We start from the raw sequence: 12,671 nt of genomic DNA, 5'->3' as shown, positions 1-12,671 counted from the left end.
GCACAATAATATCGCTTGAATGGTTATCATACCTCGAAACGAACCGATTGGCCCACTGTATGATGGGTAAATGTAAGAATGCAATGCAAATATACCACATTCAAAGTACTATTTTATTTATTATTTATTCATCTGATATACTGTATTTGGCAGTCACTCAAAGACACTATTAGACACATAATTTGGCCATAAAACAAATGTAGAAATATTTTGTTCTGCAAATGATTTTTTTTTCTTCTGTGCCCATCCACGAACGTAACTGCATTTGTAGTTGTGCTATAATGTAAAATGGGGGGGCATTGACATTGGCCAAATATGATTCATTTATATATTGTGCATCTCTAATAAAATTTAAATTGTGATTGGCTAAGAAGTTTTCTATGATACTGATTATCAGTATACTGTGACTGAATATCTGGGCTGGGAAACTTCCATTCATTATGGCATTATGAAATGTATACATTTACAGATTACTGTAGGCTATGTAATGCATGGAATATTAACATTGAACCTAATGTAACATCCAAAGGAAATAACATATCGTCAGTTAGACCTTCAAACTATATTTGCATTGTAGCCAGTTAATGAATCAAATATTTTTGAAGAGAATATTACCAAGATTTATTTCAGGAATATCATCCCTTAGCTCCCCTCTGTCAGCTTCACCATCTATTCGCCAAAAGAAAGCAAAGGGTTTACATTTTCAAAGGATTAAAATTTTTAAAGGTTTTACTGGTAAAACAGCATCTCTGTTATTTCATTTGACATTGTAAAATTTCCATACCATACAGTGCTGGAATGGCTTGAACCTAAAAAAAAGAAGAAAAAAAAGAAGGAGACCTTTAAAAACACAAAATATATCTTACTTGAAATCAGACAGAGAAAAGGTTAATGAACCCATACCTCGAATATAATACCTATAGTCAAAACTATATTCCTGAATGATGGATTGAAGACCATGTTTAGTCCAGAAATGCAAGACATGTGTTTCTCTCGCAGTGTAAACCCCTCTGTAAGAACACGGGCCATAGACGTACTTTGAACTCGATATCATAAGCAGAAATTGCTGGTGATAAAACGTTTATGATATTTATGATATCTCTTTAAGCCTCGGTGCCATATCGTTCGCAGTCACAGACCTGCTTTGCCACTGTCAGCAGATGACCATGAGCTATCTTATCATTTTCCTCTTTGGTGCTGGTTGCGGGGTGACTGCCAGCTATCACGGAGGTAATACCTGCCATTTTACCCCCAAAAAATGTACATAGCACACAAGAAATTAATTTTTTATTCTTATTGATATAAAGCACATTGTTACATAAATAATTGATTATTATTTTTCTCTTTTTTCCTTTGTAACATTTGACCAGAAAGGTCACCCCTGCATTGGCCAGTCAGAGTATGATCATGTAACTGAGATCCCAGTCCCTGCCATAATGGTGGCTCTGAATCATGCCACGGCCTGTTGATGAACAAGGTGCAGTGGTCCAGCAGTGTAGGAGAAGAGGCTGGAACGACGCACATTAAATATTAATAACCATCTTAACCCTTTGAAGAGCAGGTTCTTTTGGAACGTTTTTTATAAAAAATTTTCAGTCAGTGTTCTGGAACTCCATTGCTTTCAATTACCAGTGGTGATTGTTACATCAGCATTAGAACGTTCCGTTGAGAACATTCTAGTTGCATATTTGTGACCTTGCACCTCAAAGGGTTAATTAAGCTGAGGGAACCCAAAGCCTCCCAGCAGAAGAACTCAAAACTGCTGAAACGGTCTTGGCTGCTGAAGTCACTGGATTGCCTGAGCTCTTCAATCTTATGATGTGCTTTGGTTGGTTATGAAGCTGTCTTCAGACTTATTAAATGTGCGTGATGTATTTATTGTTGTTCATGTTTACAGCAAAGATTGATAATTTACTGCTGTATCCATTTATCCATTTAGTGCTCGAGTAAAGTTATATAAGGGCAAATTAATGTGATCATGTCAATAACGCTTTACCCTGTCAATAAAAATAATAAAAAAGACTTGACCTCTGTTGCTGCGATAAGAGATGATTAAGGATACCATTACATAGCCATCAAATTAATAGACTCATTATTGCAACCTCTAAAATCATATCAAGATTTAGATAGTGATTTTAAAAGCTCAAAGTTTAAAACGTCGTAATTCTAAAGAATGGGATCAATGGTCACACTTTACAATACGGTTCCATGAATTGTCTGAACTAGTATAGCTGTTAACCCCTTGAGTCTGAGCTGGTGTGGTTTTTTTTTGCATTCATTCCCTTTTTCACAGTGTCATTTTCAATCACTACGGTAGCAGGATATACTGTTTGAAAGTGTTAAAACTGCTGATTCTATCTCTATAGCCTATTTTGAGATGCCATTGCTTTAGTGACGACACTTCCTTATTTTGTAACATGTAGGGGGGACCTCACCTTCTCTGCGTTTTGGAAATCCAAAGACTACACAAATCAAGGTAATGTCAGTGTAGTTTTCATGGCGAGGGTCCAGCAAATGCATGATAGTTTCTTGTTCTAAAAATGTGCCAACTCTGAGAAACGTTGATAGAATGTCCATTGTTTACTTCAAATTTCTCTGGAGAAATTATCATTGTTGTCCATTTTGCCATTGTATACATCTACAAAAGTACTTGAACAAAGAAATGCTATTATCTATTTTTTGTATAGGCTCTCTCAAACACGATGAGCCAAAATGGAACCATCTCTGAACAGCATTTGTAATTTAGTTGCAAAGAAAATGTGTTACCCCCATCCAATTCTTCAAGGAACCGACTACAGGCATGTTATTGAAGTGACGACTGAAAAACATTTTAGCGATTGACATTACATTTCCAACAGTGTATAATTTGTTGGGCTTGCAGAAAACAACACAGCATAATGTGTAACGAAAGTGTAGCGTTTTCAATACGCATGTGGAGTCTGTTGCGCTTCAGTGAAAACAGTTCTGCCAAAAAAGTTGATGTCTTACAACAACAAATTTGCGATGCCTACTTCTAAATAGAGGACTTCCTTTAGAGGACTTCAAAGGAATCTCTCGTCTTTCTGAAAACACCGTTGACAACTCATGAGAGGGCATTTTCAGTGACCCCATTTTATATTGGTGATCATCTAAATACGTTCTCAAACATTTTTATTATTATTCAGTATGCTTATAAATAAGGGTAAAAAGCCTGCCTGGTTTTGAATAATAGCAAAAATATGCAGAATGCAATATTGTCCTGAAATTTGAAAGGGGATTTGTCCTGTGTTGTGACTTGGTGTTTCTAGGTGCACAAGCCACAGCAACAATAATCTATATCTAGTCAAATACAGAAAGAGAAAACTGTGAGAAAAAAACTTCTGTAACTTTGCTTCAATAATATATGGAGTAATTCTGACTCTTGGAAAACAAACAAAGGGTTACCTTTCAGAAGAGACCAGGGTATGCCTGTGGTCAAAAGGGTTCGAGAATAGTAACTCTTTTAATTTGGGTATGCCATGAAAAGGGGTGATACTTAAGGGGTTAAACTATATTGAAAAAAATAAAGATTTTATTGTGATTGTAAAGAACTCGATGCCAGTATACATTCATATGATAATAAAACATTCTTTTTTGAAATGGAGAGTACATTCACACCAGCAGAAGTAAAATTTATTAAAATGTTATTACATGGAGTAACATTTTGTTATGTCATGACACAATGTCTCAGCCATAATCACAGATTACGCCACAGATGTCTGCCATTCATCTGGCTTTTAGAAGGTCTCGTGCCTCAAACGGCAGAAGGCAATACAGTTAAGAAAAATACAAAAGGTATAGCAGTACCAATTATATTCAATATTAAGTATCGAGACTTTGGTGACAACAGGCAATATGCAAAAGAGTTCAGAGAATTTGAATTTGCTGCTGAATTCCTCTTTCGTGAAGTGCAGGGGTTTAATTCCATCTCAAGACACAAATATCCTGTTGAACATTTCTCAGTAGTAGCCCAGAATCCTCCTAAAAAAGAGCAACAGTCAGGATCATGAGTGGCTATCATCATTATATGAGCATTATCCTTTCAATGCTCTTAGGTGTTTGTCCAGTTAATTTGTGCAATATCTATCGAGAGTTGTCTTCAGTGTGGATATTTCACTGAACACTATGGACACTACTAAAATGTGAAAATGTACCTTTTTTCCCACTCTGTGAAACTCATCAATGGACTCACTCCTGTGACCTGACAGGAACTTCTGTTTTGATCAGGGGTGTTAGATCTGTGAAGACAAAATATCTCCATTCTACCACCAACTGAAACTTAACATGACATGAACAGCAAGCAACACAAAAATCTGAACTCACTGCTCTCTGTAATGCAGGGGAAATTTGACATTAAAAATGTCCAATTTCGCTTTTACGCTTTTTCCACTTCCCGTGATAAAAGCGTACAGTTGGCCCAATTAAATGGTAAAAACAATGAACACAATTAAATAGATGAATGAATGGCAAAAACCTTCAAAGTCAATGAATATAATGAGGTCATCGTTTTTCATGTAATTCCGCCTGCGCAGGTCAAAGTGCTTCACGAAGTTGCTCCAGCCCCAGGAGCCCCCCCTGAAACACTGGCAATCTTTATCAAAGGTTCCTGTTATCGCAGGGTTGTCCCAGTACAGCCCGCCATTAGAGTCTGAAAAAACACAGAAGATGAAAATGCAGGTCGTCACCAAAACAGAACTGGGCATGTGATTTATTCATACAAGTGAATGTTGGAATAATATGGTATTTCTTACCGTGGAAGTATTATGATTTCACTCCTTTTTTTTCTACATTTCTCAATGTAAACTTCACATCAGTGTCTATCTACAACATACATATCCTGACTCTGTGTCTGGCTGTGGCTGGCTTACCGGTCATCCTGTCAGTGGTGAGGCTGCGGGCGGTGGACATCCTGAGCCGAATGTCGGGGTCCTGGTCCATGACGGTGAGGGTGGCCTGCCTGTTCACTGCAGGCCACTGGAGGATGCCGTCGTTCTCCCCGCTGGCCAGGTGGAAGTAGAGCCCGGTGTAGCCGCCCGTGTAGTCGGTGTAGCTGGACCGCGGCCTGAGGGTCACCCCGAAGCCATAGCCCTCGGGGCTGTAGAACCTGGGGCTCTGGAGGACGGTGTTCAGGTCCGAGTTCTGCAGCACGGTGGAGAAGTTGCGGATCTGCCACACGGCGGCGGGGCAGCGGGTCTCTGTCAGGCTGATGTCGTCCACGAATATCCCGCCGCTGGATTGGGCCGGGTCCCCCCGCACGCCCTGGAAGGAGTAGCGGAACTTGGTGCCCACCTCCAGGGGCACGTGGGCGATTTTCCAATCTCGGTCTTCATCCGCTAAGGAAGAGAGGTGGACGGAGTGGAATGTGTTTACATCGCGTTTTTATCCAAAGCACCTCTCGTTCACCCACTCATACATGCATGCGAGGCTGCCATGCAAGGCACCAACCAGCTCGTCAGGAGCAATTGGGGATTAGGTGTCTTGCTCAGGGACACTCTGACACACCCAGGGCTGGGGATCAGACAAGGGGCGACATGGCTCAGGCAGTAAGAGCAGTCGTCTGGCAGTCGGAGGGTTGCCGGTTCGATCCCCCGCCCGGGCTGCGTCGAAGTGTCCCTGAGCAAGGCACCTAACCCCCAAATGCTCCTGGCGAGCTGGTTGGTGCCTTGCATGGAAGCCAATCGCTGTTGGTGTGTGAGTGTGTGAGTGTGTGTATGAATGGGTGAATGAGAAGCATCAATTGTACAGCGCTTTGGAATGCCAACCATTATAACCATTTAGACAACCGCCCTTACTGCCCAAGCTAATGTCACCCAAGGACAAACAAAGGACAAATGTTGGTTTAGATTGATCACCTATCTGTTTTAAATGGAATCATTTTAAGATTTTGCATCTGGAAATGTTACAGTCCTGTGCTGTGTACCCAGTGCACACACTACCACTCGTATCTGGAAGTAAGCCCGGTACCCCAAAACGTGTGGACCTTCTTCAGCCTTCGGACTGTCCCGGTCCCGTCGTCCATCTTCACCCAGATCACCAGCCTGTCCTTGGTGCTGCCGGTCATTTTGTAGAAGAACTGCAGACACTGCAGCTCCCTCCGGGGGTACAGGACCCGGGACTCCAGCACGGCCGCCTCGTTCACCGCTCCCGTTCCAGTGTCGAAATGCATGAAGAACCCTGCATCTGCAGGTTTAATACACGCAGGGTTAATTACGCTCAGAACAGTACACAACACTAGGGGCCTTCACTTGAGCTTGTGTGTGTGTGTGTGTGTGTGTGCGTGTGTAAGTATGTGCGAGTGTGAGTGTGTGTATGTGTGTTAGCGTGAGTGTGCGTGCCTGTTTGTGCGTGTGTGAGTGTGTGTGAGTGTGTGTGTGTGAGTGTGTGCCTGTGTGTGAGTGTGTGTGCGTGCGTGTGTGAGTACGTGCGAGTGTGTGTGTGAGATGGGCGAAGAGGAGTTACCCCTGCAGCGTCCGATCAGGGTGTGGTCCTGGGATCCAGGCGTGCTCAAGGTGTGAACCCAGTCTGCGTCATCGCTGGAGCCCTGGATCATCCCGCAGATGTTGATGTACTCAAAGGCACACTGGTCCAATAGTGTGAGAGGAGACGCTACGAGGGAGGGGTCACATCTCAGTTTCAACCAGTGTGACAATATGCCTGGCAGCTTCATTTCCTCTGTGTGTCGGCTCAACGTGTGTGTCTGTTCAACATGTGTGTGTGCTCATCGCGTGTGCCTGTTCAACGTGTGTGTCTGCTGAACGTGTGTGTCTGCTGAATGTGTGTGTCTGTTCAACATGTGTGTCTGCTGAATGTGTGTGCCTGTTCAACATGTGTGTCTGCTCAACGTGTGTGTCTGTTCAACATGTGTGTCTGCTGAATGTGTGTGTCTGCTGAATGTGTGTGTCTGCTGAACGTGTGTGTCTGTTCAACGTGTGTGTCTGCTGAATGTGTGTGTCTGTTCAACGTGTGTGTCTGCTGAACGTGTGTGTCTGTTCAACGTGTGTCTGCTGAACGTGTGTGTCTGCTGAATGTGTGTGTCTGTTCAACATGTGTGTCTGCTGAATGTGTGTGTCTGCTGAACGTGTGTGTCTGTTCAACGTGTGTGTCTGCGCAACGTGTGTGTCTGTTCAACGTGTGACTGCAAGGCCTTATTCCTTTCAGTGTTTTTATGTGTTTTACTGTATGCCCTTTGACCTAGAATACTGTAGCATGAAGGGTCCATTCTAAAACTGTGCATTCCTTGAGAAACACCTTTTAAAGTCCCACAGAATAAGCGCAGATCTTACGTGAAAAATGAGTGCATGTGTGTATTCGTCTCTGGATATTTAGTGCAGGTACATATTGGAAGTGGTTGGAGCAGGTTAAGTTTATGAATGACATAATATGGAATATTGAATAACAAGCTATGTTACGTGTAATGCAGTACATATAGTAGTATACTGCTGTCGATCAGAAATGCCCCACGTTCATTGCTTTAAACTTAATTTGGTTTCATAATACTTACAGCAATTATACATCCTGTTTAGCCTGAGCACATCAAGGGCGCTAAAATCCAAATACTGGCCAATGATGTTGTTGAACACTTTGATCTTCGTGGTGATGGTGGGAATGCTGTCGTTCTTGTTGAAGGAGTACGGACGGTAATGCATAATAGATTCATAATCATAGGGAGTGTTTTGGTCAGTAATGTAGGAGTCGTCATACTTATTAAAATTGTGCTCCATGCCTGTAACATTGAACAGAAGAATCAAAATCATTATTAACATATTTCTACTGATTTATAATATATTTAGCCTGTACACAAAAACATGGAATGGTAATTGTGTTATACCACTGGCTCTTTGTAATAATTTGGTATATTTACCTGAGAATATAACACTCAAGACTAGAACTCCGTAAAATACTAGCATAGATTATAGAATATCCCGCAGCCTATTCGCTAAGGTAAATGACTGGGACCCAGAGAGTTGGTGGTTCAGGCTCTGGTGTAGCCATGATACAATCTGCACAGCTTTTGGGCCCTTGAGCAAAGCCCTTGAGCAAGGCCCTTAACCCCACATTGCTAGAGGGAGATAGTCTAATCAACTGTAAGTCGCTTTGGTTGGTTGTTGTGTGGAATTACAGTACGTATTCCCACAATCAGTGTTGTCCCACTTGAAGGAGGCACAGGGGAAAGGCCTCAAAGTGTTTGTCTTATTTGTTTTGTTTGTGTGGATATATTTCCAGTGTTTATTATTTTTACTTTGTGTTGTCTCTGTAATTCTTCTGTAATTGGCTTAATGTAAAGCATGTTGAGCTACATTTTATGTATGAAAGGTGCTATATAAATAAAGTTTATTATCTTTATTATTATTATTATTATTATTATTATTATTATTATTATTATTATTATTATTATTATTATTACGCGGCCTGTAGCGTAGTGGTTAAGGTAAAGGACTTGGACACGCAAGGTCGGTGGTTCTAATCCCGGTGTAGCCACAGTAAGATCCGCACAGCCGTTGGGCCCTCGAGCAAGGCCCTTAACCCCGCATTGCTCCAGGGGAGGATTGTCTCCTGCTTAGTCTAAGCATCAGCCAATTATGACACTATTATAGTAAAAGCAAAGCTAAGTAGACAGCCGTGTCCGCAGCAGTGAATGTCACACGACGGCGATGGCGGCCGAAGGCCGGGACGGACCTGGAATGACCTGGTCGAGCCAGATGTCCACGTAGTCATCGCGGTCGGTGCGCGACTGCTCGTGGTAAAAGCCCAGAGCGTGTAGCAGCTCGTGCTCGATCACAGCCTTGTGGTCACATCCAGACCCCAGGGACAGCCTCTGCCCTGTCTGCTGGTCACCCACCATGGACCAGCACCTAATCAGTCATTCAAAATTATTCTCTCTTAAACCCTGTGAAAGGCACTGAACAAGAAACGACCCACTTATCAGTATGAATAGGCACTTTTAGAGTAATATTTTGGATAATTTATAGCATACCCATCTAATTTTTCGAACTTGATATACGTCTTTTCTCCGTTGTAGGGCTTGAAATCGACGCAAGATTTCAAGCGGTACATTTCAAATGCTTGGAAGATGGCTCCTTTGGCATTCAAATCTGAAAAAAATAAAAATAAAAAATTTAAAGAAGAAGTGTACAGGTCAACCTAATAAATTCACTGAGTTCACTGAGTGTGCATAGAAACACTACACATACAGTACAGGCTATCACACAAACTCCCGACCCTCTAGTGGACGTCAAGAAAACTAAAGGCTGAGCTGAATTTATGACTTGCAGCAGTAGTAAGTAAAGGTTTTACAGTTTTTTTTCTCCAAAATGAGATTTTGAACTGCTGAGTAACTGTTGGTCCTTATATTTATCAGCAAACTTCATCAAAATATACGGTATAATGTACATACCAAGTATACAGTATAGAAAATATACGGTATAATGTACATACCAAGTATACAGTATAGAAAATATACGGTATAATGTACATACCAAGTATACAGTATAGAAAATATACGGTATAATGTACATACCAAGTATACAGTATAGAAAATATACGGTATAATGTACATACCAAGTATACAGTATAGAAAATATACGGTATAATGTACATACTAAGTATACAGTCTTCAAAATATGTGGTATAATGTACATACCAAGGCTATCAGCCAGAATGTAAGGAATGGGGAATTTCCATCTGTATGCAGTGTCAGCAAGAGCATTGCGTCCTGGCTGTTTAAAGGAAATGCAAAAAAAAACTGTATGCACTGGGAAACACATAACATTAAACATTTGTTGTTTTATTTGCATCGTAAACAGACAAAATACACTCAATGAGCACTTTATTAGGTATTTATTTGACTTTATTAAGTCCTCTGCTGCTGTAGCCTGTCCACGTATTGGTTTGAGGCACTGTGTGTTCCAAGATGCTCTTCTGCACACCACTGTTGTAATGTGGTGGCTATTTGCATTACTGTCACCTTCCTGTCAGCTTTAACCAGTCTGGCCCTTCTCCTCTGACCTCTCTGATTAACAAGGCATTTCTGCCAGCAGAACTGCTGTTCACTGGATGTTTTTTCTCGGCAAACTCTAGAGACTGTTGTGCATGAAAATCCCAGGAAATCAGCAGTTTCTCAGATACTCAAGCCACCCTGTCTGGCACCAACAATCATTCCACGGTCAAAGTCACTAAGATCACATTTTTTCCCAATCTATAGTAGAAGTGAACATTAAGATCCTGACCTGTATCTGTATGATTTTATCCATTGCACTGCAATCACATGATTGGCTGATTAGTTAATCGCACGGAGATGTACAGGTGTTCCCAATAAAGTGCTCAGTGAGTGAATGTACAAATGTATTTGGTCATGAAATCTAACTGGTAAGGTAAACTACGCATGCAACCTCAAACTATGTTTGGGGCAAATGTACTTACAGGTAAGGCCATATCCCCCTCAATCAATCGAGTCTTTGCACCTATCAATGACATTTTTCGATGAACAGTTTACAAAGAAAACATTGGCATATTAAAGAGCATTCTATTTGTGTCTAGTCATTCATAGTAATGCTTTGCCACTGAATGATATCATGTTAGCAGCCATTAAAACTAACCATTAAAACTCACCCAAGTTCAGGTACGGGTTATCATTAATCTCATCTCCATTCACTTCTGTAAGGAAAAAAGACATAATAACAACATTATACTTTGCATATCCTCTGTATTAGCGCTCCAAATACATATGTTTCAGTTAGGACATGTGATGCATGACATACCATTCAATCGGAACGAGAGGGGAATCTGCCAAAGAAAATTTAGTTATGAATTATTAATTAAATTAAACAGAATAGGTGAAGTTCAGTAATGCAAAAAGTGAAGTGCAAAATCATTAATTGACAAGGATTGGTTCGCACACTTACAGCATATGAATTACACACTGCAACCAGTGCTGTCAGGAGGAGAAGCTGAAGCAAGCCCATTGTAGAAATGTGTGGGGCAGAGGACTCTGCGAAGTTGCTTTAAATGGCAGTCTGATTTGACTTGTCCATAAAGCATACGTCAGTTGTAAAAGTATCAGTTATCGCTTCAGGGGTTATCAGTAATGTTGGTGCTATTCAGTTCTATGGTTTTATGGCCAGAAGCACGTCATTGCATCATGAAATCCATATTTCAGACAAGCACATTTCAGTTCATTTGAGTTCAGGGAAAAGTGCTGAGCAAAAGATGCCATGCCAAGGCTTGCCACTAGAGGGCATATAATCCAAGTGCATTCCAGTCCGAATTAGCCATAGTTCACCCACCATTTGTTGGGTGAACAAAAAAATATACAAATTCAATTTTTCTCCCCAAAGTGTAATAATTTTAAGAGCTTTACTTCCGACCAAGACTCAATCAGTCGTTTTAATAACTTTTTTTAATCACAAATTTGCATTGCCAGATGGTGACTTGGTCCTTAATTAAAGGTCTGTCCCGTGTCTTCACAGTGGTATCCATTAGCTCTATTGTGCCAGAGGATATCTACTCTTTCAGTTAACATCTTTGCATTGCCTCGTACACAAATCACAATGGTGACTGAAAATATAATATTATGTCTTACTACGTTGTTACTGCACATTTGGCCACTTTATAGATGCTGGACAATTTAGACTGATCCAGTCATCTTGTTGCGAGAGGTATATTGCGAATAATAATAATAATTACTTTATGCCTTGACCAAAATTGCTGTGGGCAGCTTAAGTCAGTTTTGTCTCTAAATGACAAGTCACAATTTGGGATGACGGAACAGACCGTTGAAATTCAGACAGGGGTCCCTCGGTCAAGTATTATTTATTTATTTCCCTGCGCAATGCTGTTGTTGTTCGATCCGAACAGGACATTAAATGGGTTATCTTCAAAGCAAAGCCCTGACACTGATCTTTCCTCAAAAGACGCAATTATTCTACAATTATTAGGATCCTTTTACAGACCTAAAACACTGTCCCTGCAAAGTAAAAGCCATGGATCTGGTGCGTTTTCCTAATCAATCAGCCTTTGATCAGTTGTTTGTTGATCTTAATCATCTCGATAGCCAACTATGAAAGCTAACTGACACAACTGAATTGACTACCAGAATCAAATGTTAGAAGCAATGGTCCGACCAGCAAAAGCCAGGCTACACTTGAATATTGTTGGCCCACCGTAAACTTTAAAAATGTTTATTTCAAAACTGTGTCCAATCGAGGTCAGTCCATGTTAAGTGACTAGCTAGCTATAGTCTAAATCAGCGGTTCCCAAAGTCGGTCCTGGAGTACCCGTGTATGCTGGTTTTCGTTTCAAACCACAATTATCATCTCAGAATTTTAACAAATTGTTAATCTTAATGACGTACTTTTCATCTTCAGAGCGATTATTTTCCTTAAACCACATTATTATGCCAGAAATAGCTTTGCAATGGCATGAAGAATAAAATTACAATGTTCATATTGTTTTGATTTTCCTTTTAATTCTTCATTTTGGTGGCCAGGTGTCCACACTTTCACCAATTAGGAGCCTACTGATTCATCTTAGTCTTTAACCTGATCAGCTAAAAATTATTTACCACTTTTGTATGCACTTTTTCTGCAGAATGAATGCTTTGTTTCCAATATAGCACAATATGAACACGGGAATTTGATTATTTAATGGTATGCATC

At 40.7% G+C, this 12,671-nt stretch overlaps 2 protein-coding genes across 2 annotated transcripts in view; both read right to left on the bottom strand.

The window, feature by feature from the left end:
- The window catches only part of mep1a.2 (meprin A, alpha (PABA peptide hydrolase), tandem duplicate 2), an 8,259-nt gene extending 7,299 nt beyond the window's left edge, over positions 1-960 (bottom strand). Inside the window, exons 1-3 of the mRNA XM_061241610.1 lie at positions 904-960; positions 785-809; positions 616-669 (exon numbers count right to left, since the gene is read on the bottom strand). Of these exons, the coding sequence (XP_061097594.1) occupies positions 616-669; positions 785-809; positions 904-960 (136 nt within the window). The remainder of the gene's footprint in view (positions 1-615; positions 670-784; positions 810-903) is intronic.
- A 2,741-nt stretch (positions 961-3,701) lies between these two features.
- mep1a.1 (meprin A, alpha (PABA peptide hydrolase), tandem duplicate 1) lies at positions 3,702-11,284 on the bottom strand. The gene is made up of 14 exons (XM_061242417.1): positions 10,920-11,284; positions 10,776-10,800; positions 10,627-10,671; positions 10,438-10,478; positions 9,659-9,734; positions 8,993-9,110; positions 8,695-8,870; positions 7,520-7,741; positions 6,478-6,624; positions 5,983-6,198; positions 4,887-5,351; positions 4,493-4,666; positions 4,173-4,256; positions 3,702-3,999 (listed from the first exon to the last, which is right to left on the bottom strand). The coding sequence occupies exons 1-13, from the start codon at positions 10,977-10,979 to the stop codon at positions 4,207-4,209; spliced, it is 1,815 nt and encodes a 604-aa protein (XP_061098401.1). The 5' UTR covers positions 10,980-11,284; the 3' UTR covers positions 3,702-3,999; positions 4,173-4,206.
- Positions 11,285-12,671: the final 1,387 nt, after the last annotated feature.

The sequence above is a fragment of the Conger conger genome, chromosome 5, assembly GCF_963514075.1.
Source record: "Conger conger chromosome 5, fConCon1.1, whole genome shotgun sequence".
Classification (NCBI taxonomy): Eukaryota; Metazoa; Chordata; class Actinopteri; order Anguilliformes; family Congridae; genus Conger; species Conger conger.
The sequence above is the reverse complement of the archived record's forward strand: the minus strand, read 5'-3'. Positions and strand labels throughout refer to the sequence as shown.